The sequence below is a fragment of the Sturnus vulgaris genome, chromosome 18, assembly GCF_052056855.1.
Source record: "Sturnus vulgaris isolate bStuVul1 chromosome 18, bStuVul1.hap1, whole genome shotgun sequence".
In the NCBI taxonomy this organism is placed as follows: Eukaryota; Metazoa; Chordata; class Aves; order Passeriformes; family Sturnidae; genus Sturnus; species Sturnus vulgaris.
In genome coordinates, this window is record NC_142260.1 from 5,892,958 (window position 1) to 5,916,628 (window position 23,671).

Genomic DNA, 23,671 nt, shown 5'->3' on the forward strand with positions numbered 1-23,671 from the left:
CGTGCAGTCTTTCCGAGCGAGGCACAAGGCTGTGTGCTGCCAACAGGGCTTGTCTGCAGACCTTGCCAAAAGTACATGTGGTTGCCTAAAGCAGGAAAGGCCTTCCCAAAGAAAATGTTACCTCCTGAATGGTGCCAATTAACAATTGTCATCGTTCTGGGAAAAAGCAACGCCGTGTGCTGCGGGGAGGGTTCAGGGGATTTATGAACATCAGTACATAATTCAACAACATTCAGTTAGTGCTGTGTGTCTGGAGTAGAAAGGCATTTCTGTAGAAAGCCAGGAGCTAACCAGGGAAGGCAGTGGGTCTCCCTGCCTTCTGCCAGCTCCGTGGCTGACTCTCAAAGTAGGGCCATTATTAGAGCAGTCAGAAATTTTCCAGCGGGATGTTTTTTCTCTTGGAAGCCTCCCTGGTTTCCTTCCTGCCCAGCTCCTTGGCAGGCTGCCTGACAGGCTGGTGGCACAGGAGAGCTGAGCAGCCCCCAGAGCTGAGTTCCTGGACAGGTCAGGCAGCTCCTGCTCCCCAGTTGCACTCTGCAGGGAGACCCAGGCCACTCCAGACTTGTTTCCCCATTTCCAAGTGCACACCCAAGTTTCTGTTTATTTCAGAAATCTTAAATGAGAGTTCTGTTTTCTGGTTATCCATTATTTATTCTAGCTTGCTTTTTGGATGCCTTTTTAGCCTGCTGGACATCAGGCTGAGGGAAGGCTCTATCCTGGCCCTTCCCAAAAGCAGCCTGTGGTTGGGAAGTTTCCTGATGTATTGATGTGTTGAGGCCTTACTCAGAAAAGCAAAATGCTTGTTGGGCAGGTGAGCAGGGAAAGGAGAACATCTCTGCAGTTTTGTAAATAACACGGATTCTTCTTCCCACCTTGAGCTTTACTGTACTGAGCCCCAGCTGCTGAAATCTGTATGAAATCGTAGTAACACACAAATAATTAATTACAGAAGTAAAATATGTTGCCTTTCTGTTTGATCCTCCTCTGAAATCTTATCAAAAAGTGCAGAACTCTACAAAGAGAGGGAAGTGATGTACAGATATGAAGAATCAGGAGGAATTAAGTTGAATAAAAGAGGAGTGGAAAGAAGCATGGCTGCACACACCTCAGCCTGCTGATGGCTCAGTTTTTTGGGCTTGATCAAGGTTACCCTTACCCAGTGCAAGGCTGTTTATTTTGCACACTGTGCAAAAAAAAAGTTTTCACGAGGCCAGATTGTGTAGAATTGTGCCACTGGTTCCCACAGTGATACAGCTGAGGCTGCTGAACAGCTCATATCAGAAATGTAGATTAGGCTTTTTATTTTGTGTTCTTTTCAGTGCTCTCACTGTAATGATGTTACTGCAGCTACTTGTTTTGTACACTGGGGATAATAAATGAGTTAAATCAGGAGAGCAGTTATCTCTCCAATTGCTCCCAAACAATGCTCTTCACATGGTTCACCGGAGTTTTTTTGGAATGCAGGCTGCAGCTCTATTCTGTTTGAAATCCACACTAGATCCTACAACAGCTGGGGTAAGGGAAATTTCTGCCATTTTTTTCTGACCAGTACTTAGCTGTAAAGGAAATTAAAGAGGATATATTAAAATGGAGCAAAAACTGACATTAAGAAAAAAAAATAAAACAACCTGAGCACTTAAAGGACTGGCTTTGAAAAATTTATGGAAGCTGGAAATGCAATCAATACTGCCCATCCAACTCTGTGTTTGGTGTGCTACAGGATGTGTTTGTGCTGAGCTCGGGGCACATGTCTGGCACAGGCAGGGGGATGGATCCTGCTGGCAGCACTTTGCACAGGAGGGGCTTTGCTCTCTCCTGGCTCAAGAGGAGAGGCAGCCAGGCTGCGAGCGAGTGACAGGGCACTGATTCACCTAATGTCACTTGGCAAGGCTCTGCAGCCCAGTTCTTTTATTCTTCCCTGAGCTGTGCTAAATCAGCTGCAAACTGGGCACTGCTCTTTTGTGTGTGTGTGTGTGCTCACTTTCTGGAATACACGTGGTCCATGCTCTGCAGCCCCAGCTGGCTTTCTGCTGGAAAAATCCCAGTCACGAGCAGGGACAGTAATGCTGACCTGTTCTGCCTCTGCTCGTGCTTCAGTCCCCACACTCCTGCCTCAACCTCTACATGGACTGATCCCAAATTCAGCAAAGACAGGGATGGCAGTTAGAGCTGCAGACTTGGTAAGAGCTGGTTTTTGGGGAAGATCCATGACACTGATTCAGTAGAAGGAGCTGCAGTCGTTCATCTGCAGACCTGACAATCTGCTGTTGGTTTTGGCTTTCTGTGTGTCACACAGCAGTGCAGAGTGCTGTGAAAATCACAACACTGTAGGGTCTGGAAGGTCTTCAGTTGAGCATGAAGGCAGGCCTAGGATTGAGCTCTGAAACCATACCTAATGGAGGCTGTCACATGCTGTGAAGGGCTTCAGGAGCCTGGCTGAGCTTCTGCACTTACCCTGCAGCAAACTGCAGAAGGCACGGGAACAGACACACTTGCAGATTTGAGGCACCCCGGTGAACAGAGCCAGTTTCAACCCACACAAGTGGGTTTTTATCCATGCTAAACACCTTGGCACAAGACCTGAGGTGAGGAAGCTGGAGAGGGCTGCAGCCCTGGGGTGGATGGAGTCATCTCTAGAGCTCTCTGGAGCGTGTGGATGGGCTGGGATACCCAATAGGCTGAAACTCTGCAGAGTTTGTGGGTTGGTGATGTTTGCTTCTGGCACCTTCAGGTGAAGGTGTTGAAGCAGGAGGAGGAGAGGAGGCAGAATTAGAAAGCAGTCAGGTATCTTAGGCAAAACATGAAACATTTGCAAAGTGAATGCAGCTGCTGGCTGCATGGCCCAGTTAGAACCCCAGAATGACCTTGTTTGCTGCACAGACAATAAACCATCTGCTGTTTGGGGTCAAACAGGACACCTGAGGAAGCGTTTTGCAAACGCAGAGTGCCACTTGTGCAATATTTTGGCAAAGGAATTAGACCCTGAGGTGAGCAGGAGCTCAGTGAGGATACACCTGAGTGCCTGGAGGCTCGGAGCTTTTCTGTGTCAGCAGAGCTCTGTCTGTGCTGCTGCTGCAAAAAAAGGGCTCTGCTGGGCAATAAGAAACTTTTATTTGCTCTGAGGTCCTGGTCTGTGTTGTGTCAGGGGTCAAAGGATGTGGGTTTGGACCAGGTACGTGGCACTCCTGCTTTCTTCACTCTGCTCCTGCTCTGGGATTTCTCCCGTTGCTTATGTCAGGCAGGCTGAGCTTGGGAGCTCTCCTGCACGCTGAGCTCATGTCCCAGAGCATGTTTGCTGGGATTGTTTGGGATACTGTGACTTGAGAAGAGCCATTCAAAGGTAAACGAAGTTCCTTTCTCCTTTTTCACTTTTCCCCAAGTGGGATATAAAGCTTTTGTTTTATTTTTAATGGTATGTCAAGGCAGGAATGCTCTCGCAGTGATGCTTATCTTGGGGAGTATTTATCAGCTCCCACAGAGCCCAGATCGAGGTCAGTATTTAGGCTCATTTTACTGCTGAATGGACTGCTCTGCCCTGGGTTAATTACTTGGCCAGCACAGTGGTCCAGCCTTAAAGTTGGGAGTAGACAGCACTGACTGCCCTCCTCCTGCCTCTTTTTGGTTGTCATCTGCCTGCAGCGTTTATTGTTGGAAAGTCAGCATGATCTAATACCTAAAAACAGGCAAAAAAGTTGGATCCTGCTTCCTTGTGTAGCTGATTATCTGTGGGTTTGGGTAGGCTGGGCTTCCTCCCCTTCCAGCTGCCGTATTAAAAAAAATCTGTAAATTTTTGTCTGCTGTTGGTCTGTAGAACATTGTGGAGCCAGTTCCAGGCTTGTCCATCAGTGCCTGTTTATCCAGCCATGTCAGGCCTTTCCAGGCTGTCCATGCTGCAGCAGTGCCAAGTTTTCCATGTTGTCTGAGTTTGCTGGTGCATTATTTTATCCCAAACATCAGGGAGTATAAAACAATTTACATCTGCAGAAGCCCACAGACTGTACCCATCTTGAGCCTGTCAGTGGAAATCCAGCAAAACGTTGGGGAAATTCCAGAGCTGATGGAGGATTTGTCAGCTGCCAGCAGTGAAATTTTGGGGTTTGTCAATTTAAAGGAAATTCACAGCTCCTCAGCTGGAAAACTGCAAGAAGCTGACTACAGGGGCCAGCTCGGTTTGCCATGTGCAGGTTCCAGATTTGGTGCTTGTAAACAAACCTGGGCTCACTCAGTTTCTCCTTTGTCACAGAAAACCCTTCAGGAATGCTGCTGCTCATCCTGCTTTCAGCTCAGTGCCTGCTCTTACTTACCAGGCTCAAAAGTGACCTGAATTTGTTTTCTGCTTCCAACAGGAGTCTTCCCATTACATCTGTTACCTCTCACGATCCAAAGCCAAAGGATAAACATGCAAACCATATTTTTCAGGAGGGTGAGACAGAAAAAAAGGGCTCCTTTGTGCCACGTTAGCTGTGCAGAAGGGGAAGGAGCTGAGCTGCCTGCTTGGGTTTTCTCTGTGGAGTATTCCCAGCAATGGCTGCTCTGTTATTTATTGGGAAAGGGTGAAAAAATGCATTTGATTCTGAAGGAAGATGTATCAATGCTACAGAAGGAAAGATTGTAGCTCTTTCATGCTGTTTTTCAGTGCTATTTGCTCAAATACTCTATTCTTCCAACATCTGAGCTATTGATTTATATCATCTTTGGCTGGAGCACTTGATAATTTTTGGCTTGTGTGTAATCTAAACTTATTTTGGCTGGAACAGAAATCAGAGTTGGGTCTAAATTAATTCTTCCTGGAAGAGTGTCAGAATCCTGCCTAAGCAGGATTGATTGATTGATTGATTGATTGATTGATTGATTGATTGATTTGCAGTGCTCAATGCAAATAAAGAGCCCCTATGCCATAGGTGGTTTTTAACCCTTGTGATGTTAGGTCTCCTCATCATATTTCCTAAATTCCATGTTTTAAAAAAGCATTACTTTGATCTTACTTAGTTCCTTTTTCCTCAATGATTTCTAGGTGCATCGTTAGAAATAATTAGAGCCTGCAGCTCCTTCCCTCGTGGTTTGCTGGGTTCTTTCCCTGTGTTCAAAAAATGCCTGCCACAACTAAATGTTCCTTCTGGAATTGCTTGAGACAGGAGTGATTTGCTCACATGGATCACATTTATGCAAAGATACTAATTCAGATTAAAGAGAATATTAATAGCCCAGTTATTAATGGGAATTGTCTCCAAAAAGTCTTGCTTGGCATAGCATGGGCATCCAGCTGGCAGGAAAGGAAGGAAAATCAGGAATAACCTGCAGAGCCTGCTGCAGAGACCTGTGTTTGCTTGAGCTGCATCCTCACCATCACTGAGAGGAATCCCTGCTTTCAGAACTGGTTGAGGCTTTTCAGGACAAATCTCTTCTCCAGATGGATCTTTCCAGACTCTCACTGATCTGTCATGAGGCTTTTTTCCCTTCTGCTCCTTTTAACTGCAGGTTTATGGAATTTTATTAAGTGCCATAGCTACATCATTGCCTGTCTTTTAGATTTATCTGTGGCCTAGTCTTTCCTAATTCCAATTTAATGTATTTATGTCTGAATTCTTTTATTTTACAGCCATACCCTATTGTTTCCATGCAGTATCAGGAGCAGAACTTGATACACTTAGTTCCTTTGAAAAGGTCTGCAATAAAACAAGTTCTGGGGTCTCTTGTCTGAGAGTTTGAGTATCTTTCCATTCTGTCTGCAGCTGCCTCACCACTCAAAAATAGGTGGACAGGAAAAATAAAAGCAGACCCTGATCCGGTCATTTGCCTTGAGAGAGCAAAATGCTGTGATCATGCAGAATTTAACAGTACTTAAATCCACTCAGAGTATCCCTGAAGTCAACAGAAAGATGTGTCCACACATCCCAGCCCCATCCCCATGCCACAGTCCATTGATTTTATTCTTTCCCCCAGAGCTGTTGTGATAGGAATATAGTGATTAAATACAGGGAAAGAGAAGGAAGCCTTACAGTGAACTGTGCCATCAGGGCATTGCTTGTGCAAAGGGCACATATAAATGTGCCCACCCCCCCTTTTTAAAGGAAAAAAAAAAAAAAGCTATTTGCTATCCATGAAAGCTTAGTCTGTAGATTTATTAGAAGAATAAAAAGGTTATAAACAGGTAAGATCAACTTCCTTCACCAACACAGGGACAGAGGCTGCTACCATGCATTTTTCAGACTTTGACCAGTTAATGTCAGCCTTAATTGTGATTTTGAGGTGCTCCTTCACAAGGAGATGGCATGAATAACCCTGTTTCAGAGGCCAGTAAGCTGCAACCCACATGTAACTATTGACTGAAATTAACTGTTCAGTGGCTGTGCTGTTCCTGACCTCAGGATGGATCATTTGTTTGATGAGCCCATACTAAATAGTTCAAAATATTGAATATATTCTACAATTTTGATACCTGAGAACAGCTGTCATTTTAAAAAGAGAAGTGAGTAGCTTTAGCACATTTATGATGAGCAGCTTTCACTTTCCTGCTGTTTATGGGACATTTCAGCACTTACTCAGCAGTAACTTCTAGATCAAAATGACAAAAATTTACATTCTGACAGAGTCAGAGCCCATGGAAGTGGGACTCCTGCATGTGTGCTTCTGGTATTTTAAGTGAAAGGCTGAAGAGAGACTGAGGATGAAGTGTTTATGGAATATTAAATGGAAGGGAATTAAAACAAGTCTGGCTTAAGTCAGTAGGGGACAGACACCAGTTATGCTTCCATTCCTGGAATATTCCTGCCTGTCCCTGGCATCACCTATTGAGGTATTTTTACATCTTATCCTTTTTTTTTAAATTGTTCATTTCTTTGTAGTTCAGAGATTGCAGAACTGGAATGTGAGGGATGACCTTGGCAGTGATGAAGGGAATTAATTGCAAACCCTGAGGATCGAATCCATCCAAGTGTAGCTGCTGAAACTGGCAATAATGCACTCTACTCTCATTTAGATACTTTCCCCCCTCTCTTTTATGTTGTTTGTATAAACAAGCACTGCTCAATTTTATTTTTTTTTTCCAACTCTACCTATCTCACACCTGGGACAGACCAGCCTTTCTTCCACATTGCTGGCTGTAAGCAATTTGTAGTGTTATTGTAGTGCTTCCAAAGGAGCTCCTGCATCTTCTCATCTTTCTGTTTCAGAGCAGGGGTGTGGTATAAATACAGATTATTTAAATTATCTGCAGAACTGGGAGGAGAAGTCTCTACCTGTGTATGAAATGGAACAGCACAGAGCAGACTGTGTGGAGAGTAAAGAGACAGGGGAAATATTACAGGTACAAAAGAGTACAGTGAAACAAAAATCTGATGACAAAGACTCTGTAAAGCTGTGGGGGGAAAGCCAGGTTTTTGGGCTCTCTTGAGACCTTGCTGCTGTTTTTCATGTTCTGAGAAGTCTCAAATGTCACTGGTACAGGTGGGATGGGACACCTGAGAAATCACCCATTTCCTGTGGTCCTGGGCAATGTTCTCAGCTGGCCCCGGTTTTGAGCAAGGGCTTTGGACTGAGTGATCTCCAGAAGTGCCTTCCAACCCCAGCTGTCCTGTGCTTCTGTGGTTCTCATTTCAGTATTTGCCCTCAGAGTTGTTTAACATCTCTCCACTTGGTGATTTCCCTCTGGCCAGGAATCAGTACCTTGTTCCCTGGAACTGGTTCTTCAGCAGGCAGTGGTTGCTCCTCACCACCTGCCTGGAGAAGTGAGTCTGACAGTCCTGGCAGCTGCAAAACATTTGTTTGAAAAACACCATTTTCTGCTCTTTCAGCGGTTTTACGCCAGTGCTGGCTGGAAACCCCCGGAAAGGTCATCACTGACCGTGGCCACTTCTGGTGAAAGTCCCTGCTTGTAAAAGTGTTGAAAAGTGGAGAGATGATCTCTGGCTGTCCTTAGCAGTGAAGAGAGACAGGCACTGTGTGTGTGTGTGTGTTTGTGTGTGTGTTACCACCCTGCAATTAAGCTCCAGTAATTACTGTAACTACGGCAGAGATGCCCACATTGAGTTCTTGGCTTCTGCTCTTGAGTTTCCATCTGCTCAGATAAAAAAGAAGGTGCAAGAAGATGAGAGCCTGGCAACTCAGCTGCCTGGAATCTCAGGGCTGGTGCACCCAGGAATCTCCAGTGCCTTTGGGCATCCTGGGTTGTGCATTGGTTGTTGTTTGCTCTTCGTGATGAGCAGCGAACCAGCATTAAGATGGAAAGGGAAATAATCCAGGGAGGCTTAAACCAAAGCTGTTAGAGCATTACAGAAACACAGGAATGTGTTAGACAACATCTTCTGGCTTCTTTTCCCACCTTTTAGACAGTGCCTGTGGAAATAATAGAGGCTGACTGAGAGTCTGCATCTCTCTGCTTGACTCTTGCAGGTTTGCTGTCTTTCCTGTCTCTGTCTTTCCTAGACACAGATCCTCAAGGACAGCCTCCTCACAGTGCTCTTGTAACTAATACAACAAAAATCAGTAATTCTGGGGATGAAAAGTTCTGCACACGTTGCAAAGAACAGTGATGGTAACAAGCCAACAAGTTTCTCCTTTTGCAGTAATTACTGTTGCCAATTGAAGTTAATATTGTTTCCTATTGGACTAAATTGCAGCCCTTCCCTTGCAGAACTTGCCTGTTTCCTGAGGAAGGAGTTATCTGGTGCTTTTACAAAGGCCACACTAAATAAATACAATCCTGAGCCTTTGCTGTGCAGCAGCCAGGGCTGGCAGGTTGTTGGGGGTTTTGCTCTTATTGTTCCTGACATCTTTGTAACACATTGCTAAGAGCAAAGCTCCACTGCAGAGTAAATATTTCTGGATATAATTTGTGATAATAGCAACAATCGTTCATTCTCTCTGACCTTGTGGAGAGTAGACCTAAGCTTTCCCTGGGGTAATCCTAGGTTGGTGAGTCTCTGCTGGGTTTCCTATTCCAAGGCAGTTTGCATTTCCCCATCCCATCCCATCCCTGTGCTGCCCTGACCTCGTGGTCACTTACAAAGCCAAACTGCACCATTTTAATCACATGGTTTTTACAGCAACTGCTGAACTGAGTGTTTTAAAAAGCACTTCTGCTCTGCAAGACAAATCCTATTCAAATGAGCTGCATGTCTGAGCTGATTCAGCCCTGGGTTTAGATTCTTCTGGGGCTGAAGCAGCTGGTGTTGATCTCATGGGTGCTGGTCTAACGTGTTTGCTGAGAGAGGAGGGACCAGGCTGAGCTTTGCTGATGATGCTGCTGGAGGGGGCATCTCCAGCCTGGAGTCAAACCACTGGCAACTCGAGTTCCACTGGAGAGTTTGTGCCTGCAGGGCTCTCTTCCAGGGATTGGAAAGTCTGTCATAGTGTCTAGAGAATAGAGGGGGCAGGCAGAAGCTGGAAGATTTTATTCCTAGGCTTGCTGGAAAACTGTGCTGCTGGAAGGAAATTCAGTTAACAATTCCTCACCCCTTTGGCTGTGTTCAGAAATGGGAAAGATCCTTCCAGAGAAACAGGGGGCTCTTCTTGGACAGGTGCTGCAGAACTGGGGACATTTTCGGTGGGAAAGGATGAGTTGTCTGTGATGTAGTTCCAGAAGGTGGTCTGAGAGGAATAGGAGCACGTTAGCATGAAATTATAACAGGGCTAACATAACCTGCCCAGAGCTTTGCTGCTTGTAATTATCCTGCTCCCAGCAGCCAGACTGGGTGATTAAAAGCTCCCTCTGTCAGCTCTGCACCGTGCCAGGTAGCAAGTGCTCAGTTCCCTGTTGGGGCTGCCAAATTCTTCAGGAAGGATCTCTCTGAAGAGCTGGTGCAGTGGAACATCACAGAAACATATGTGCCTTAAGTGACTTTCCATCTGGGCATCCCATTCTTCCTTTTACAAGAAGTTACAATCGTTTAATTAACACACTTTGGGGCTACTTTTGGTCTGCTCTCAGACACTCAAGATACCTAAAGATAAGTGGCCAAGCTGGCTTAATCTGAGAGCACAGTTTGCCCCAGCATAAGGACAAAGTTTGGGCTCTGTACACCTTCATTCACATTCAGGGCTCAGAGGTACCTGCTGCAAAGTAAATAAAATGAAAACCAGTTTATTTCTCAAATAATTTTGTTTCTTCATGGGTTTTTTTGAGGTAGAAACCATGGGAAGAAAGGTGTGTCCCATGTCTTAAAAACACTGTATTGATTACTCATTCTTTGTGCTTGAAATGCAGAACACTGTATGCTGAGAGAAGTTTATTAAAGCAACAGGTACTGAAGTGTAGAGCAGAATTTTAGAATGCTGATATTTTCCTCAACAAGCTGAAAAAGAACAATTGTGCACATTAAGTGTGTTAGAATAGGCTCGTGTTTATCTTTGTCATTTTTATCATATCAATCATTGATGCTTCCATGGTTTGAGATGTGCTTTTTGGCAGCAGCATTTTAATGGGGCTGAAAATAAAAAAAATCCTTGCCATTTGGCATTAGAAACAAAAATTATTGTTTTTTTCATGGTGGTTATTAGCTGAGAGAGCAGCTGGAGCTGGAAATTCCTCCATGTTCCTGTAGGAACCACAGAGCTGCACCCTCTGCCATGGTCAGCATGAACCAGGTTGGGCCTGTTTCAAGAACAGGTTTTATCTGAGCATAAGAAAACTTAATTCTCTTATCCCTAATAGAACATTTATCTAATCTAATAATATGAGCTATTTAAGTGTGGCTTTTTAGAGAGAGAGAGATGGGGTAGCAGATAACTTGATATGGAGACTTGAGTGACAATTGGGTTTTTTCATCTACCTGTGCTGCAGGTGTAAACAAATATTGCTGGTGTCTTACTCAGTCATTTGCCATCTGGGCATAAAATCTGCAACTCTGTAGTTCACAGTCCGTGAGAAATAGATACAAAGCTTTGGTAATTTGACAAGCTGCTTTGTAGGAGGGTGTTGGTTACGGCTCTGGCCTCCTGTTTGTGCTGGTATTTGACCACAGCGTCCTGAGGGTGTAGGGTGAGAGGTTGTTTTTTTTTTTTCATGTATCCTGTCAGCATTGCTCTTGGTTAAGCCAAGCTGTGACCTGCTGAACGATCTCCTGTATCCATATATTGAGGTATTTGAATCATTTTAATTACTCTCATTTGAGATTCAGTAGAAGTTCATAGACTGTAGCAAGCAAAGCAGGAGGCTGCTCAGCAGCACTGCTGGCACTAAAAGCAGACTTAATAGCTGGAATTTGTGGCATCTGCTGAGAAGCTCCAAATGTTGAAATGTAGCACATGCATGCTCTAAATTTAGGATATTTGAAAGCTGAAAGAATTCGAGCTTGGCCAGTTAAATCCACCTACCAGAATCCCAGAGTTAAGCTGTTGTGTCTGCCATTCCCAGTGCTGTGTAGGTTCAGTGATGATGCCCATTGATAGGATCATAAAAATCCCGGGAATAGAACCATAAAAAGAGTTTGAAATTAGGAGATTTCACAGTCATAAGCACAAAATGGAAGAATAAGATGATTTCTTGTCTGGCATAGAAAGACTTTGTTGCAACAGTTGGTTTCTTTAAATTCAGGACACTTCTGTTGCTTGCATTTCTCATATCTGTAACATGGCTATTTATTCAGTTATTCAAGGCAAAATGCAAGCATGGAACTCTTTATGCTTTCCAGTAAAAAGCAGAAACAAATTCATTCACCACTGGAACTTTCTCTTCATTCTGCACAGCAGCACTTCAGTGTTTTAAGAGAAGAACTGAGGAGCAGCTCCTTGAAGATTTAGGTGAAATGTGTTCATTGAGGAGTTTACCATTAGGACAGAGTGAAATTCCTGTAAAATAATTATTCCTGTAAAGAATAATTCTATCCTGTAAAATAATAATCTAAAAACTTTTAAAATGCCAGACTGACATCCATTTGATCCAGCAGTGATATTACTTCTCCTTCTGAACGTTGATTAATGGCAGATTTTGTGTCTTACCTGGCACTATTAGAAAAGTGCTGTCCATTCATTCACAAATGCTATACCCCATGGGCTTTGAATGCCCTTTATTTCAGCAAATGGACTCTTAAATTACATTATTGGGTGGAGTGGGTACCTGATTTTAGAGGATACATTGCATTATTTTACCTAAGAGAGCTCTAAACCCACATGTGGTAGTGTGTTCTTAGTGCCTCCATGCTAAATTAATTTCTGGAACATCTTAGATTCCAAGAATGTGAAAAGCCGAAAGATTCCTTGGATTTTCATGAAGGAAGCACTCATACCAGCAGCGGGGTGACTGATGACACACAGTGTCCCTGCTCACAGGAGTGTGACATGGCACAGGAATGTCCCATCAGTCAAGTCAATAGGAAAATAGCAGGTTCATCAACTTTTTCTTAGTCCTGAAAGGGAAAGAATCACCTTAGAATCATCTTTTTAACCTTGAAATGTTTTGCCTCTAGATACCAGTATTCTGTGTTTTTAAATGTCTTATTTGAAACACTAATTAGGTTTTGGCTTGTGCTGGGATGTAAATGGGAAAGCTTTCCCTGTTTATTGTGAAAACCCCTTTGCTTCGGTAAGAAATGTCTTTGTTTAACTGAACAAACTTTTCCAGCTATAATTAATTGAACAGCTCTCAGTATTCCAGAACTGCAGAAAAAAGCATTTCTCTTGCTGGCTCTTTGCTCACACAGATTTAACTCAGGAGCTCCGGGCAGTTTTCATGAGCTCCGTGTCAGGATTTTACAACTGGGCTCTGAAAACGAGTTCAGTGATTGAATCTGGCAGATCGGTTTTGGCTCCAGAGCCAGCATATGCTTTTAACATATGCACGTTGGCAAATCAGATTGAAGTCATAACTAAAAGGGCTGCTATCTCAATCCTGCTCCTGCTCTTGGGAATTACATGTAATGGGCAAAAAGAAAAAAAATGGGGAAGGAGGCGTCTCGGCTGTGGGTAGTGAAGAACCAGCTGACCCCTGGTAAATCTGCCTGCAGATAGCATGGGATTTTTTGTTTTGTTGGTTTTAAAATTTGTTGTTGTTGTTATTTTTAGGTGGTTTTTTGTTGGTTTTTTTGTTGGTGGTTTTTTTTTTGTGTTTTGTTTTATTTTGTTAGTTTGCCAGTGTAGCTGCTGGAATTCACCGTAGGAGTTACCTCTTGGTTTTTCTGCCCACAGGATCAAGGCTGATCCAAGAATAGCAGACACCCCACTCTGGCTCTCTGCCCGTGTTTATCTCTGACTATCACCTAACGTGCTGCTACAGGCTCATTCCTTTCATGCATGTAAATTGTGCTCATGTCCTGCTCCTAAATGTGCCAGTTTTTTTCCTTTGCTGCTGGAATTGTTGGGCATGGCAAGGTTTTCCTGGGTTAAATTCCTCAGGGTGGGTCCTGGGTACCAGGACTCCACACGTTGGACTGGTTGGATCTTGTCTGGAAAGTGTTTTGTGCTTGCAAACCAGGGCAGTCACCTTTTGGTAAGAGCTGGGAAAAGTTTGGATCTGATGTGGATGGCCTGGCCAGAGCCTCTGTTGGAATCATGGAATCAGGATGATGGGATGGGTTGGGTTAGAAGGGGCATTAAAAGTGATCTCATCCCACCCCACTGCCATGGGCAGGGACACCTCCCACTGTCCCAGGTCGCTCCAAACCCCGTCCAGCCTGGTCTTGGACACTTCCAGGGATGGGGCAGCCACAGCTTCTCTGGGAAACTGTTTGCAGTGGGAAGCCATTCCCATTGTCCTGGCACCCCAGGCCCTTGTCCTCAGTCCTTTCCCAGCTCCTGGAGCCCCTTTAGGCACTGGAAAGGGCTCTGAGGTCTCCCTGGGACCTTCTCCAGGCTGAGCAATCCCAGCTCTCCCAGCCTGGCTCCAGAGCCGAGGTGCTCCAAGCCCTGGAGCATCCCCATGACCTCCAGTGCACTCATTCTGTATTAACTGAGGTCAGGACTGCAGTTAGGTCCACACACATGGAATAGTTCATCCCTCAAATTGTTTGCAGTGGTTTTCACCTTGCAGAGAGTTTTATGGCACTGAGGAGTGTTGGGAGCAGCAGCAGGAGCAGGATTGGTGATTTCCCTTCTTCTGCATTTCCTCCGTGTCCATCAGGGTTCCAACAGCTCCGTGTGGGGCTGGGGGGACAGATGGAAATCTGCCACATCCTTGACCCCATAACTGTGACCATATTGTCATAGTTAAACTATCATGTATGTTTATTTGCCTCTTATCAACAACTGTACACACTTTTAAGTTGGTTTTCATAATTTTCTACCTCTCCAGAAACCTTCCTCCTGCCTCAGCTTTGCAGATGTTACAAATATGTTTTTCTAATGAGACACATGGCACATTCCAGAGCAGCACCAGTGCTTGTTTCCAGCCTGAAAATGGAATCTTTTCCCTGTTGGTAAAGTAAAGTTTGTAAAATGTGATTACAATAAATAAACCATAGACTTGAGAGCTCTTTTTAAGTTTCATAGTGAGTTCCCAGTGATTACTTCATTTTTAATTTTTTTGTGAGCTCAAATTTAGTTTTTCCTTTGATTTGTAGCAACATGAAGTAAAACCTGTCTGATGCTGCACCTTATTTTCAAGTGTGGTTTGCAAAGGATGGAAAAGGTGTTATTTCTGTCTGTGGGAAGAAGGATCAGAGCTGCCAGTTCTAGATTTAAACTACTCTTGTACCATTTTATATTCTCTAAGCAGAGGAAACTCTGAAGGCAGATTCAGTGGAGAAGGGATCCCAATAAATATAATATTATCCAGATGGCTTTCATTCCATTAGTGTCTGACTGCAGGATAACTCTAAACTCATGGCATAGCCAAGCCAAGGCCTTAGTAACTTGATAACGATCCACTAAAATTTGAGAACTCTTATCTTCTGAGATGTGAGCCAGTCATTGTTTTAAGGGAAGTCAGAAGAACACTTTTTGGGGTCAGTTGGACGTGATTAAATTTCTTCTTCCTTTACTGTAAGGATCTGGACTGTCTGCTTTGAAAGTTGTTGCACATATTGAGATAATCCTTGAATAAGGCCCAGCACAGTAATTCCTATTTTTTTCTGCTGTAAATATGGGAAGTTCTTGAAATTTTGTAAAATACTTTTGAATCTATGAGGAGCAGCTCCTGTCTGAAGCTGGTTGTATTTTGGAGCAACAATTTTGTGTTTCTTCTAAATCAACATCTCTGTTGTTATTTTATTCACATATAATTATATACTCTGAGATGTATTTTTTCTCCCTGCTGCTTGAAGAGGGGTTTTAGTGTTTGAGAATCCAAATTGTAAATATTCCACTGTTTTCCACATCAGCATGCCATGGTTTGAGTTTTGGATACTCTGTCTTGCCTCAGAATCTTTTCCCTTCTCCAAGTAATGAGACTTCACTCTCATTTCTTTTTGACTTTGTTGCCATCTTTGGGATTTTTCCATCTTAGTGACTTTGAGCCGCAGAGTTTGATTCCAGCAATAAATTCAAACATTAGCTCACTGCACTGAAAACCTTTCCTTTTTATTTTTTAGTCTCTTGCAAAACCCCACATTGATCTTTAAAGTTTTGGGGTTCTTCTCCACAGGAGCCTCTGTATAGTTCTTGTAAGTCAAATATGGGGGAGTTACCATGGGCTACCCCACTCTGACCATAAATATTGTGATATTTCCACGTGCTTTAGTTCACTCAGACCATTTAGAAGGCCTGGGGACAGGAGGATGGGAGACTCTGCCTGTGCCTCACGCCCTGCTCAGGCTGCCAGGAGGGAGGTGAATTTTGCCATTCCCACCTGCTTCCATTAGGACAGGATTTTCTTTCCCCCTTTTAGAAGAAGGAGAGCCTTGTTTAGAAGAACAAGGTTTTTCTTTCTTGCTGTTGCTGTCACTGTTGGCTCCCGCTTTGTTTTGCTGTAACAGAACAGAAGGCAATGAAAAATAGCAGAGAGGTCAGCAGGGAAAATATTTTATTCCTCCTTTTTCCCTCCAGGTTGGAGAGGCTCTGAGCAATCTGGGCTAATGGAAGGTGTCCCTGCCCATGGCAGGGGCTTGGAACAAGATGGGCTTTTTCTACCCCAAACAATCCTATGATTCTGTGATTTTTCAGCAGTCTTGTCACTGGATCCTCCTGAGGACAGAGGCAGAGGTGATAGAAAGGCTGTTTTTTTGGGGGGAAACCCTATTGTCTTCACCTGAGTTAGCAGGTGCTCAAAGCAGAAAAAGGATGACAACTCCTCTGGAGTGCTCTCCTTTTTGTATGCAATTAACTTCCCTTAGCCAAAAAAATATCTTGATCCCAGTGCTCCTAGAAATTCCCAGAAGAGCCCGCTTTGGGGAATGATTTCCTTGTGATGGATATCCCTGAAAATCTGTCATCCCACAGCTTCTCCTCGAGATGCTGCACGTGCTCTCCACATGTGGGTCATGTCCAAAGCCATCCTAATGCACGTACCTTTTCCAGGAAAAAGTTATCCTAAAACTTACTGTACATTCTCTGCCAAGTGCTGCTTGGCCTCCTTGGCTATGTCTAAATAAAACAATGTGGTTTAGCTCGAAGGAAGGGGGAAAGCCCATAATAAAGCCTGTTCTTTCTCAGAGCACTCTCACCCAGCCCCAAGGTGATCCCCTCGGGAATGGAGTGTCCAATTCCAGATGGAGAGAATTTCAGAGAGCTCAGGGGTGGAATACTGACAGCACGTGACAGTATCACAGAATGACATCAGTGTGATTCTTCACAAGGTGTACAGAGCAGGAGCAGTTCCCAGTCCACTTCCCAGTCCTGTGCACATTCCCAGTCCACGTTGGCATCAGTCCAGGACAACTTCATGGCAAAAAACTGGAAGGAGCCATGGTAGCATTGCTCTTCCCAGAAAACTGAGGGTCTGTGTCCCCAGCGAGCTGCTGCTGGAATATGACAGCTTCCCGAGGCTGGATCACTTCATATGTGGAATTTAATGAGCTGCCAAACACTTCTAAATGTCAGGAAGACCAGAGGAGAATGGCACTGTGCAGAACATGGGGCAGGCAGGAGCTCAGAGACAGAAATTAATTCTTTAGCTCGCAGCATCTCCCAGTTAATTCTCCATTAAGGTTTCTCCCCTCCCCTCCTGCAGACTGTGAAATGATCAGTGATTCCTTGGAGGCAGATGGATGCCCAGGTTAAGGGCCACAGGGTTGAGAATGGCATTTTATTTTCTAGGGAATGAGTAATTTCATTTATTTTCTTAGTGCAACATGACCCAGTGTTGGTGTTCCATTCAGCTGAACTGCACCTCTCCTTTCTGCTTCAGTCCTGGGATAATGCTGCTTATCTGGTGGAGTGTCAGCGAGCAAAGGAAGATAAAGCTGTTCCCAGAGCATGGCCAAGTTGGGAGAAAGGAAATAGTTGGATCAAAGCAGAGGGGAAGAGTAAAAAGCCCATCCTCGAGTTAGAAATTTTGCAGAGAAACAAAGTTGTTTCAATAAAATAGCAATTGAAGCCATTATAGTGACCTTTGATAGAACACTGAATAATTTATTCGATTTGCACAGCAATGCCAGTGATGGGGTTTGGAAAATCAGGACAGCAGGATGACAGCATCCTTCCTGACACTGCTGTTTGCATTCCAAAGTCTGCTCCCCTTTGGACACAGGGGAACCAGGCAGTCTGAGCTGTCACTTTCAAAGCCTTGGAAAAAAATCTGTTGAGATTAAAAAAAGAAACAGAAGGGAAAAAAATCTTTCTCCTTGCCATTCCTCCCAAAGCAAGTTTTCCACATCCAAGGTCTGCTTGTGTGGAAGCCATTTATAACCTTGGCACATGTGGATTTTTTGCAGAGTGGAAATTCCTTTAGGATAGGTGTTATTTCTGGTGCAGACTCCGTGGCATTTGCTGCTGGCTGACCACAGGCTCTGGCTGCCCAGGGCCTTGAGTCAGTCACCAGGGTTTATTTGATCAGGAACATGATTCCCATGATCAGTGTTCCCACCATGGCAGTGTCAGGGAAGCTGGGATATGCCCTAAATCTTTATTTACCACAAAAGGTGGCAGATGGAATCTCTTCCAAGATGAGCTTTTCCAGTGCTCCTGAGCGTTCCCAATCTAAATATAATTTAATTCTGTATTTAATTTTGGTGCTTTTAGCCTCCCTGGCCTACCTCTCTGCCCTCACCACCTCTGTGGAACTTTGAATCCCATGCTGGAGGCTCTGCAGAGTACATAGAAAAGATAAATAATTAATTTTGGCTCCTCTCTTAAGTACCCGCATTCAAAAAGTGTGAATGACTCTTTTCCAGGCCAGATAAGAGTTGAAATTCTCTGGAGCAGAGAATTTGCTGAAAGGCATCTCCCGAATGCCTGTTGACAATTCCTGCTCTTCCCTTAGGGAAGTCAATCAGCTCTGAATTGGGTGAGCTGGAATGATTCATCCCATCCCTTTCAGAAAGTCTTGGGAAGGATGAGCTGCTGGGTGATTTTCAAAGTGGTGATTGTAGCAACCCTGATATTCTGATTCTTTGACAGAAAAGTAAACTGGTAACAGGAGAACGTCAATATCCTGTCAGAAACACCCTGGCAATCCAGGATGGATCCGGTGCTTAAAACACCTCTGGTTTTGTAGATGATATTTCACAACTCAGAGGAGAAAGAAGAAAAGGAGAAGAGGGAAGAATAGTGGGTGTGTTTGTGGAGTGTAATGGCAGCATTTCAGGGTGCACCTTGCTGCAAAAATGGGAACAGCACATATTTTTACAGAGTGAGGTTATTCCAGCCTGAAGGGTGTTCAAAGTCGTGATAAAGGGAGTTCTGCTTGCAAATCCCATTAGGAATAAATGGTTCCTAACAGGATTGGGGCAGCTCACTCTTCCTGCCCTCAAACATGTACACAGACACAGCTTTGAAAATGCCTTTCATAGCTTCAGCTGCTTTCATTAATGCCCAAATCAGTTCATATTCCCTCATATATATCTTTTTCTCCCTGAACTTTGTAAAGGAATTGATCCTTTGTCCCCTTAGTTCTTTTCTTTTGAATAGTTAAATGGAAAAGGCTTTTTTTAAAATTTATTTTTCCACAGCGTTAATGAAGTCGTTACTGGGGAATGGGAGAAGTGTTTTCATTACAGCTGGCACTTCCAAGCCTTCCACTGGGGTGGCAGGTATCCTTGGGGAAAAATCAAGCAAAATAGATCAGTCTGGCTGTATACTGAGAGGGTGGATGAGATATGTTGTGTATGGGAGTATTATGGTAACTATACATTAATGTGTGATCTCAGTGCTGTGTTCATTCTTACAGCAGGAGCAAGGAGGGCTAATCACGAGCTGGTGCTGCTGTTATTACCTTATTTATATTCCTTTATTGCCTTTCAGCCCTTCATATTGAGTAAAACCTCATTGTTCCACCAGTTTTGTGGTTGGGAGACTCAGAGGGGCAGAATTGAGGTTCAGGTGGGCAAAACTGAGCTGTGCATAAGAAAGCAAATTGCAAAGAGCCATGAGGATTGTGGTTATGTAAAGATTAATGGAGGCAGCACTGAATTAGCAAGGATGGTCAAGGATATTTTTAGTGTTCCTAACGGAGGAGCATTAACATGATAATAAATAATCCTGTGCCTATGGAATATTTAGAATAAGAGGCATAGCTGTTACATAAAGTGTTCAGGTGACCGAGGCTGAGCATCTCCTTCCCGCTGGAGACCTTCCAGTCCGGTTTCCTTGCTCAGGTGGGATTTATCCATGCCAGGCTCCCCCTTGCCCACCCAGGAGTGTCCTGCAGCCCCAGCCCTTGTCCCATAATGGATTTTTTGCTCTCCCTCCCCAGCCCCTTCATGCTGCTGCCGCCGCTGATGGAGTGGATGCGGGTGGCCATCACCTACGCCGAGCACCGCCGCAGCCTCACCGTGGACAGCGATGACATCAGGCAGACAGCCAGGCTGCTCCTCCCGGGGCTGGACTGCGAGCCTCGACAGCTCAAGTACGTGGGCTAAGCTTTGGAAAGCTCCTCCACTCCTTGGACCTTCTGCAGATGTGCTTTTGCTCCGTTTCTCCGTAGGCAGAGCTCGCCGTGCCGTACAGGCGATGCGCGTTTAACCTTCTGCTGCTCGCAGGGATAAAGGAGCTTTGGCCAAACTCTGCTGCTGGGGCAGAAAGGTTTTTGTCTTTCTGAAAATTCAATACAAAATACAAACCAAATAGGGTCTGGGATATTTTTCTTTTAACTTATATTTACATATATATATACAAACAATAGGACTTTGATTACAATCAAAGCTTTGATTACAATTTGTGCTGTCATTTCTATAGTTGTAGAAATTATTTTCATGGACCTGTAAGGAAGAAAAACCTGTTTTATTATTAACAAAGGATTTTTTCAGAAGAATCCCATTGAAAGATAAGTTCATAAAGTTGCATTTTTTTCTCCTAAAACTGTAAAAAAGAAAGGCTTTTCCAGAGAGCAACGACCTGCTTGTGTTTGGCGTTTTTCTGTGCTGCAGACTTAATGGCAGGATTATTCTTTGCTTTATAAGATAGCTTGAATGAAAGATCTAAACTAGAAAAACAAAACAAAAAAAACCCAAAAAAACAAAAACAAAGAAACAAACAAAAAGTTGATTCCAGATTGCATTATTTGATCCTTTTTGTATCCAGCATGTTCAAGGGAAAGAAGGCCTTGAAACTGATTTGTTTGTTCATTTGTTTATTTATGTATTTATTCCTGGCTTGCTGTGGAACAGGGAACAATGTGCAAAGGCAAGTTCCATCCCTCCAAAAACCTTTATTTTTCTAAGATTCACTGGATTTCAAGTGGAATTATTTTATTTAACTTTTTTTTTTTCCAGAATTCTTTTTTCTTCTTACTATTATATAAAGTAATTACATCTTATTTTGGGTAATAGTGTAGATTGTGATACCAGTTAGAAGAAGATGATGGTAGGATTTTATATGAGATTCATCCTGAATCTTCTGTGTGAGGTGATGAGTGGCCTGATCCTCTGGCAGGCTGTCCAGGCTCTCCAGAGGAGGATGGCTGTGCTGAAAGCATCTCATTTATCAGAGGAACTTGGCAGGCTGATATCTCACTCACTGGGAGATTGCTCAAGAGCCTGTGCTGGAAACCAGGCAGGTACTGTGGAAGGCATTCACCCCAAAATAACATCAAAGGGCTGAGCCTCCCAGTGCCAACCTCCAGCTGGGAAGTGATCCTTCAGTGAAGGAGACACACTTCCAGGTCTGGAACTCAGGAGAGTCTGAACAGACAGCCAGAGGATTTACAGTAATCCCTGGGCTCCTTCCAGGTGACATAAAATTGTCCTGATAGTCATCTAAAGGATGAGGATTTAGTGGATCCTCATAGAAATGCTAAAGCACTTCCTTTAATTGAGTTGCTGCAAAAGCGATGAGGGTGTTCCCTTGCCTAAATTTGATCTCTATTTCATACTTTAAAAAAAAATTGGGTATTTTTTGCCCAGAAAAGACTAAGGATCCATATCTTATGCTATGGGCACCATCCAGGAATTCTTTTCTTTCACAGACCTGAATGCTGCTTCAGTTCCTTCCGGAGACTGGATGCTAAAGCTGCTACTGAGAAATTCCAGCAGGATCTGGGCTTCCGGATGCTGAACTGTGGGAGGACGGATCTGATCAACCAAGCCATCGATGCACTGGGCCCCGACGGGGTGAACACCATGGATGATCAGGTGTGCCACAGAACGAGCACTCACAACCCCAAAACTCCTGCAGAACAAACACTCAAAACCCCAAAATTCTCTGCAGCACAAACACTCACAATCCCAAAATTCCCTGCAGAGCAAGCACTCACAACCCTAAAACTCCCTGCAGAACAAACACTCACAGCCTCAAAATTCCCTGCAGCACAAACACTCACAATCCTAAAACTCCCTGCAGAACAAACACTCACAGCCCCAAAATTCCCTGCAGCACAAACACTCACAACCCCAAAACTCCCTGCAGAGCAAACACTCAAAACCCCAAAATTCTCTGCAGCACAAACACTCACAATCCCAAAACTCCCTGCAGCACAAACACTCACAGCCCCAAAATTCCCTGCAGCAGCAACTCTCTCCTTCCTTTCCATGTGGCAAATCAATACCAGGTCGTGTTTGTTGCCTCTCCAGGGGTTTTCTAATTCTAGCTCGTGTTTTAGGCTGAAAATGCATCCCTTAGAACACAGAAAAATACTTCCCCACCCCACTCTCATGCCACCCCTCCAAAGAAAATCCCATTAGAGCCCGGAGAGGATTGTTTATCAGTGGAATGTCTGTTCCTTGGATGGGCTGTCTCAGGCACTGCTGGCAGGCAGGTTAACACAGGGGCAGTGAATGGAAAGTCTGATACGTGCTGAGAGGATGTCAAAGCAAAGTGGTTTCTTTTCCAGTGACACTCTCCTCTGGCTCAACAGCCCAAATCCTGGCTGGGTCAGTGAGGAGTGACCAAAAGGTGTTTTTGTCTCATGGCTTTCAGGCTCAGAGCAGTTTGGAATACAAGAAAAAACAGCACTGAGACCCCCACCCCAGTGGCCTGGTGTCAGTCAGTATTAGATTTGCTCATAGTCCATCACGCTGATGTGTCTGTTTATCCATTTTTTACTGTTCCCTGCTCAGCTACACTGAGCCATAGGGATTTGGTAGTCCTGGGAGTCTCTGGCTGCTTCTGCTCGTGCTGTCAGTCCCATCAAGCAACAGCAGAGTCTGTCCTCTGGGGCATCGTTCAATGCATGGAATTAGCTTTTAATTTAAAAAGGAGGAGGAAAAAAGCCACCTCTGCTAAACAAACACTCGTTATAGCTGTCACAGCAAGGAGAATGAGCTGTCACATCTCTGGAACAAGAGGATATTGAGCAGTGGGAATGGTTTATGTTCAGGTAGACAGGTTTTCTCACAGCCAGTATTTTACTGCAGTAGCAGATCCAGTTCTGAACCTGGCACATCTTCCATGGCGCTTCCCACCATCCTGCAGTTTTAAGGGAAGTGTGAATGTGTACACAAATAGCAGAAACTGCTTCTGGACACATCTGAGTCTGTAGTTGCCTTGTTTACAAATGCAGTACCAGGAGCTTTGTGGTCACTGGGGTGGGTATCTCGTCATAGATACTCACTTTAGTAAAGTAACCCGGGTGGCAGATTTATATTATGAAGGTTCCCTACTTCCTCTTTATATTTTTTAGTAAGTTTCTGCAGTTCCTCTTTCTGTAGCCCAGAGGCCTCTCATTCTCTCGAAGATTATTTTGCGATTTTCACTGTGAGCCACTGTGCCCCAGCTCCACAGACACTGGTGCCAGGACTGTCACCTCCTGCTGCAGGATGTTCCCTCTCTCACCCAGCAGCAGGCTGGGAGCTGCCTGGCTTCTGTCAGCAGAGACCCCTGTGGGCAGCTCCTGGGCAGGTCTGAGGAGTTTCTGCTGTCACTCACTGATGTCTCATCCTGCGGGTGGGATCCTCTTGCCAGCTCTGTCATCTTTGCCCCTCAAAGAGTGTTTTGTCACCAACAAAAAGGGCAGGACAGGCCCCCTCTGGAGACATTGTTGCTTGGAAATTCTCCACTTGACTCTGGAGCAACTCAGCTTTGTGTCCAAGCAAGTGCCTGCATGGCACTGCCAACCCCAGACAGGGTTAAATCCAAGTTCTGGGAATGAAACTGCCACAGCTGGAATAGGAAACCAAAGCTGGACTTTGCCACCAGCTTGTTTTGCTTCTTCTGGAAAAGAGTAAGAGAAATTCCCAGACTTGGGAAGACTGATTTAGGCATGACAGAA

At 44.4% G+C, this 23,671-nt stretch overlaps 1 protein-coding gene across 1 annotated transcript in view; it reads left to right on the forward strand.

Moving 5' to 3' along the window:
- ABTB2 (ankyrin repeat and BTB domain containing 2) overlaps positions 1–23,671 on the forward strand; it is a 111,579-nt gene that overhangs the window by 75,303 nt on the left and 12,605 nt on the right. The window contains exons 4-5 of the mRNA XM_014878868.2: positions 19,721–19,873; positions 21,431–21,596. Coding sequence (XP_014734354.2) covers positions 19,721–19,873; positions 21,431–21,596 — 319 coding nt within the window. The remainder of the gene's footprint in view (positions 1–19,720; positions 19,874–21,430; positions 21,597–23,671) is intronic.